The sequence below is a fragment of the Centruroides vittatus genome, unplaced genomic scaffold, assembly GCF_030686945.1.
Source record: "Centruroides vittatus isolate TY-2023 unplaced genomic scaffold, ASM3068694v2 contig_726, whole genome shotgun sequence".
Taxonomy (NCBI): Eukaryota; Metazoa; Arthropoda; class Arachnida; order Scorpiones; family Buthidae; genus Centruroides; species Centruroides vittatus.
This window is the reverse complement of record NW_027122463.1, coordinates 1,804,988-1,813,037: the sequence shown is the minus strand read 5'-3', so window position 1 is coordinate 1,813,037 and position 8,050 is coordinate 1,804,988. Positions and strand designations below refer to the sequence as shown.

The window sequence follows — 8,050 nt, the reverse complement described above, 5'->3', positions numbered from 1 at the left end:
ATTAGCTCCTATGATAAAGTGTAAACGGACGAAACTTTTCTTTACTTTATAATATTTTAAAAGGATTAAAAGAGAATATGAATAATCTATTAATACCAAATAGGTTAAAATAGTGATCCATTAAAATATCAAATTTAGAAACTAATCTATTAATGTAATCTAAGAAAAGTAATTAAACAAGTAAATGAAGCGAAATAGTCGAACAATATAAAATTGAATAGTTGATAATAAATATTAATTAAAATATATTAATAGATAAAGTTATATCAATTATATAACATTTCAAAAAGCCAAAAAACATCTTGTTTTTGTTAACTTAAAAGTGTTTATTAGGTTGTTTATTGTTTTTTTTTAAGGAAAGGGCCCACTTTTAGGTAGTGAAAAGTACCCCATTCCTTAAAATCCTCTACTGGCATCCTTGGATATCAAAATCAACTTCAAATACAATGAGTGGATTGAATTAGATTAATAAAATAAGTCAAAGCACCATACGGGCGATCTGCCAAGGGGTGCTTTCCCAGAAGGACTACCTTTTGTATCACACTAGAATAAATAAGGGAATAAATAAATAAATAATTTAATATGTATAATATAAAAATAGTACTTCCTCAGAAATTCTTAAGCGATACATATTCATTTTACATTAAAATTTAACTTATTAATTATAATAGAATAACATATTTATAAAATATACAGTACAGTACATATATTTCGTCTACTTAAGGGAAATTTATTATAAAAATCAATGTAAATAATATAAAATAAATGTTGAAACGTTTATCAAGCAGGAAAGTACTTCTAGTTAAAGAAAATTTATGAATGTGAGTGGTCAATTGTAAGATATATTATTTAGTTACTTAATTGGATTCAGTATAATAAATTCACTTGTTATATATGATGCCATTGAATTAATTTTTAAATTTATGAAGTAAACGGTGAAGGTTGTATAATAAAAATTAATTAATAATATTTCACGAAAGGATAATTTAAATTATATTTATTATATCGTGTCAAAGCTAATTAAATTAATAATGGATTTTAATTTACTAAGAAATTAATTTCAATTATATAAAGTTACTTTAAAATAGATTTAAAAATTTTTAATACTAATTAGTTGAATGATTTTTATTTATTTCATTAAATGTAATGTAATTAAATAATTCTAGTAATTTTAATAATAACTTATTAAAAAAACAAACATTTTATAAACGGCCAACTGCTGGTATTTATAATCCATGTTTATTCATCAATCATTTTTAGTTTTCTGTCAAAACTTCTTCCCACATCTTCATTTTCCCGTCATTTACATCCTTTATTAAGTAAAAAAAATATATAAAAACTTAAAAAGAAAAAAGAAAAATGTAATGAGTGTTCGTATAGTTTCTGTAGAGCATTCATCATACCTTTCAGTCTAATATATTACAAGTCACATTTACTTTTACCAATATAACACTTTGTATTTTATAAATTAAATATAAAGTTTAAACAGAAAAGAATATTACTTGATATTTTCTCTATTTATTTACTGTAAAAATGAAAATAAATTATAAATTTATTTAATGTTAATTTAACATAATATATCAGGGAATGTAATATCAATGATCCAATTGATCGTTGGCCATCCTAAGGGGGAATAGGGTTAAGCTTCTCAACCGGTTGTCCTCGGTACCCTAGGGGTCCGTGGAATTCTGCGAGGGTCTGTGGTCCGTCACGGTGTGGGGGTTTTAGGAGTCCGCGACACGAGAAACGTTGACTCCCATATGACTCTTAGGAGTTTGAGAGTCAATGGACGAAGTTTATTTTAACTACATTTTAAAATGTATTAAAAAGACGATACAATTAAACCACTGAAAAACGGCCACTGAGGGGAACAATAAAAAAAATGGCAAAGGTAGGCATTGTTTGGAGGTTATTTTGTGTGCATTTAGAAAATTAAATAGAAATTAAATATAATTTTATTTTATTTATAATTTATCTTTATTTTATATAAGTTTAGAAAGGAGTCAGAGAGTTAAATTTAGTTTTAGGAAGGGATCGACAGGCAAACGGTTTGGGAAACCCGCGTATTGTAATGTATAATTTTAAGTATATATTTAATTAAAATATTTTAATATTTTCTGTATAAGTTATATTTTTAATCAATGAAATTGTATAATTGAAATTATTAAAACAAAGGGTAAAATTTATTCAATAAAATTCGATACGAGTCAAAGATCGCAAAATAACTTGCGATACAACTTTAACGGTGATATTTTTCTATGACAACCGCTTACCAGGGAAACAATGTTACCGCTATGAGGCGCTTTCATCGACCAGAATACAAGGTTCGTCTTGGTCTTGCAGTACACGGCTTTAGAAATATGCTTAGATTAGTTAATATATCATTCCTAGTATTGGCCTTAATGAAAAGTTTCTCCACAGAAGAATCGGAAATTATCAAATTCGACCGATCGTCCAACGACACTGTACGAGTTGCTGTCATATTACCAAAATCTCCGTCATACTTAGCTTCCATAATACGAGTTACACCGGCAATTCGCTTAGCAATTGATAAAGTTCGTAATCAACAAGTTTTACCTGGATGGAAATGGGATGTGCATTACTTGGATTCGCAGTGTAGCAGTACTTACGGACCCATGCATGCTGTTAGAGCATACATAGAAGACAGAATTCATTTGTTTCTAGGGCCCGTTTGCGATTACGTAACTGCCCCAGTGGGTAGACTTTTGAAATTTTGGGACGTACCGCTTCTCACTAGTGGTGCGTTGGCACGAGATTATGGCCTCAACAAATCTCATTTCGATAATGAATATTACCTTTTAACTAGAGTTGGATTGTCTTTTAATGACGCCGTGTCGTTCCTTTTAGAAATTTTCAAACAGTTCACTTGGAGGAAACTATTACTTTTTTACGATTCCCAAGCAAGGTCTGAAATATCAAGTGAAGATTATTGTATGCTATGGACTAAAGCCATCATTTCTGAGTTAAGAATATCTGAAAATTACGTTTGGCAGCATTATAAATTGCCTAGCAAATTAGACGAGAGGCTAGCGACCCAGATACTACTAAACGAAGTTGGGACCGAATTTGGTGGTATGTTTCCTTTATTTTTTCTTATATTTAACAGAATTGTATCGAATTTTATAAAAGTTAAAGCGTATTATACGAATAAGTACCACTTTTGTTATTAAACGTTTCCGTTAAATTAATTTATGACTAAATTTATCTCGATATATGAGTTGCGTGCGTGACTAAAATAAGTTAAAATGTAGTTTCTCATAGTAATTGTTGGCTTACAGCGTGAACACATTTATTTAAATTTGAATTATAAATTATAATAAACTATTAACAGGCAAATTTATAGCTGTATAAGTATATTATATACCAATATATCAAATAATTCTTTATATATTTAATATAAAAATAGATTAGAAAGTTTTATAGTTTTAATATGATTTTAAATAATCCTAATTTAATTTTTATAATTATATTTTAAAGTTTTAATTTATAAAAAAATAAATGTAGCTAATCATTTCTGGATTATATTACAGAGAATAAATGAGTTTATAATGTAATTAATAGGATTGTTAAGTAGTAGTTTATAAATATTTCAAATACAATTATATCGATGATTTACTTAAACAACACAACATTATCTTATTACAAAAATAATAAAAATTTATATACATCATATTAACTTAATTCCTACTTTTAAAACTTTATTACATTTAAATATTTATTTTTATAAAAATATTAATTAATTAATTATCAATATAAAAAATATACAGATATTATGTAAGTTTGTCTGTTTGATTACAAATATATACATAAAATAAAAAGGTAAGTTGTTCATTAAAATTTGTTTTATTTCATTATTATTGAATTAAGAAGAGCTCTAAACTTGTATTGTCATCAATGAATTCATTAAAATATGCTTTAAAGTTATTACAATTATTTTTATTAACGTGAAATACTTATACGGTATTAGATTGCAATACATTTTATTAAATATATTTCCAATAAAAATCTAAAAACTTATTCAAGTTTGAAAATAGTATAAGTATAGTTACACGAGAGGAGACAATTTCAGGTTCACTTAATATGAATTGAAACAAACTATCTCTACTATTCTCTACTTGTTTCTTGAATACAAAGGAAAATAAAAGTGTATTATTCTGTTCTATTCAAGAAAACATATTTTTGGTTATAAAAAAATTATTTTAAAACAATTTTTCATGTAATTTGATAAATAAAAAAAGAATGAATAATTCTGACTTCAAATTCACTGTGCGATGATAATCAATCATTGATTTTATAAGAACTTGTGATGTAGTATTTTAAAAAAATTAAATTTATTTTCATATTTTTTATTAAGAGATTTTTTTATAAAATAAAAAAATGAATGTTATCAATAAATACAAATTTATAAAATGAGATTTTTTAAAGCACGAAACATAAAGATAAGTGTAAAAGAGTAGGCCTAAAGGATATTGTTATAGATATTTAAAAAAAAAACAAAAAACATCAGACATATTTAAAAAAAGTTTTAAAGTATTAAACTGAAAGAATGCTCTGGATTATTGTAAAAAAATAAAATTTTGTCTTTAGATAGAGGTTCATCCTTTTAAATATTGTATATTATGTAAGTCTAAACCCACGTAAAGAAGATGATAGTATCGAGAAGAATCTTGTCAAATATTTTTTTTTTGTTAAAAGAAAATCTTTTGTTGATTCAGAAAAAATAAAATATATAAATAATTTCCTTCGTGAAAATAATTTTTTATGTAAAGAACAACACTCGAGTATATAATGAATGTTTTAAGTAATTTATAACTACTGTATATTTTTAATTGTGTTTATAAAATGATTATCGAGTAAATTGTTTTATAAATAAAAGTATTTTTAGGTGGACGAAGTACATGAGACAGTGTTTAAAAATCATGGTTGATTGAAATCATGAATAGCTCTTCTAAAACTGTCCATAATGGAGCAGACATCGATTTTTTTTCCCTTTACTTTCACAGTTAAGTGTTAGGAAGATCATTCGTTTTCTTTTGCTCAATGAACCGAACAAAAGTATCAAAATTTTTAAATTATTGATTTATCGATATTCCATGCACTATTCGATGCTGCAAAGTTTGTTTAAAAAAGCATATTGCTACTTACTCTACTATATTTAAGCACACTACGATTTGTCAGCTTTAATATGTTCTGATCTGTAAGGTGAAACGTCTGAAAGAATAGTAATTTACGGATATTTATAAAAAAAATATAAAGATTTGTTGATAATTTTTTGATAAAATATAGTTTATTTTTTGCAACTTGTAATAAATATGGCTAAAAACCTATGCGAGTAAGGATTTAAGCTGTATCACGTTTGAACAGATAAAGTATCTTCTGTACAGAATTTTAAAATCTACTTTAGCAGGATACGATTATTTCACTTAAAATCTGACATCAAAATCGAATTGTAGAAAATTTATTTTTCTTTTTACCAATATACTGTTAGAATATATAATAGAAATGTTTTTAACATTAGATTCTGGTCTGAAAACATATTTTTTTATTTATTTTTTTGATACGAATCAGATTTTTGGGGATATTTGATGCTGGTTAAATATCTTCGTGATATAATTAAACTGTTCCAACCAATGACAATATCGAACTTGATCTAACAAAATTAACCAGTGACATGTATTAAACAAATTAAATAATCTAATTATTAATTCCACCATTCCGACAAACTTATATTAAACTATTAGGCAACAAAACTTTGATTTTATTACTTGTTTAGTTAAAACTTATAATAAACCAATTTTACACAAGTAATTATATCTTGCATAATCATATAAAGCTTCTAAAATAAGCGTTGAATGTCTAATGAAATGTTAATTACATAAAATTCAAAGTTGATCTAGAAATATTAAGGAAAATTACACTTTATTTAATTTAAAATAAATTTTAAAAGTTTAAAACTAATTTATAGAATGTTAAACATACAGATATTATAATTTAATGTATAATTTATCATGTCGTAAACTATTACAGGAATATCTTTTAATTTATATCTAAATTATAAACTTATTATTCAATTGTAAGAATTTCTGTTCGTAAGATATGTATAATAATATACAGATTTAATCATAAGTAACATGTAGACAGAATTATTGTAATTTTCTGCTCTGTAAATATAATACAGTAAAACCCATCTAAGACGGAACCTGAATAAAAGAGAAACCTGCCAAAAGGGAAAATATATACGGACAATTCCGGTTTATACAGGTTTTACTGCATAATTATTCTATGTAATCCTCTCTTGTACAAGGAGTGAGCCCTTCTAATGAATTTTCACTTTAAATTCCCTTATAATTCTTTCCCTTTTAATGAATTTTCATTAACTTGACTATTTAATATAACCTTCCCTTCTACAGAGAACTACTCTATTAATTTAAATAAATTATTCTCATTACTTTTAAAAAAATTAATACTAAAATTAAAATATATTTTACAATGCAAAAGTGAATAATCTTGTATAAATATTTATAAATTTATAAAAAAAAGTAAAGAATAAATATTTAGACAAGAATTCGTCCATTGACATACAACTAAACAGGGTGATTTTCTTAAATAATTGTTTTTTCATTATTAAGTAAACATTTTATTTTTATACTGTAAATTTTCATAAAACTTGCTATATGTTTTACAATTTAAGTTTAAATAATATAAATTCTTTAAAGAAATTTATAAAAATATTAAGTAAAAATAAAAGAATGATTAAACTTCCAACAATTTAAAAATTTTCTATATTTTTTAATAAATTAATTTTTTATTAGAATATTTAAAAATAAAAATTACTTAAAATTAATACTGCTTTTTAATTACGTCCATTTAACTTTCACAACTTTTTAAATTTTAAATATTATTTCTTATTAAAATTAATTATAAAATATAAATTTTTATTATTTTAATAGAAATAATAATAGTTACAAAATTATGTTTCTGTTAATTACAATTTACGAAGAACTATTTATAAATTGAAAATATAATTTAAATATTAATTATAATTAATATATTTAGAATAATTAAAAATCAAAATATTAATTTAACGTTAAAGAATGTTTATAGTTTTCAACTCTTAAATATTAAATTAACGTTTTAGTTTCTTAGTTACTTTAAATAGCATCACTGTAATTTATATTTAATTATATTTCATACTACTTTTAATAAAATTATCAAGTGTTTACAACAAAAGTAATTAATTGCTTCTATTAATAATGTTAAAAATGAAGATAATGAATTTTGCTGTGGTTTATTTAAAATAATTATATTCAATCTTTAACTGAAGAGTAGTTTCCGATAAATAAATTACGCATATTTAAATTTAATTAATACTATACAGGTCTATAAAGGTTGATTATAGTTAAAGAGTAGGTGTTCGAGGCTTTCTGTAGAAAGAAATATTGGGCAAACTTAACCCAAATTTAGAATACGTACTGTTCGATTTTCGGAAAAAATTTTTACTTTAAATTTCAACCACTAGGGATTTTCAGGCGCTATATTTCTCCTGAAAATCTAGCCCCTAGTGAAAATTAATTGTTTTATTATTTAAGCAATTAATGAATTACTTTTTAATTTTATGTGTTGGATAGAAGTAAGTGCATGTAAGGAGTAATTTCATCGTGTTTTGTTTAATTTAGATATTTATTTTTTTTTTTAAATATTTTTTAGAAATTTAAAATTTTGTTTATCTCGTTTATGAATTGTATAACTTATTTGAATATCCTATGGTATAATTTTATAATTTCCTAATTAAGACAGTAGGAATGTTAGTAAAGACGTTAGCCTGTCGTTTTGAATGATCTGAGTTCGCGCGTGGGTCAGAGTATCAGTAATGTTCATGGATGCTTTGAACTCCAGATACTTTTGCCATTCGTCATCACCCGCCCTTTTCCCCTCGCGTATCTGGACTTATTAACAACGGGCATGAAATAATCCATTTTAGTGACTGCAGAGCTTAAAATAAGGTCAATTTTAAGCCCGATCGTGTCTT

The 8,050-nt window shown here is 24.6% G+C and overlaps 1 protein-coding gene across 1 annotated transcript in view; it reads left to right on the top strand.

Moving 5' to 3' along the window:
- Positions 1–2,326: 2,326 nt before the first annotated feature.
- The window catches only part of LOC136980821 (atrial natriuretic peptide receptor 2-like), a 141,937-nt gene continuing 136,213 nt past the window's right edge, over positions 2,327–8,050 (top strand). The window contains exon 1 of the mRNA XM_067277013.1: positions 2,327–3,093. Coding sequence (XP_067133114.1) covers positions 2,361–3,093 — 733 coding nt within the window. The 5' untranslated portion in view covers positions 2,327–2,360. The remainder of the gene's footprint in view (positions 3,094–8,050) is intronic.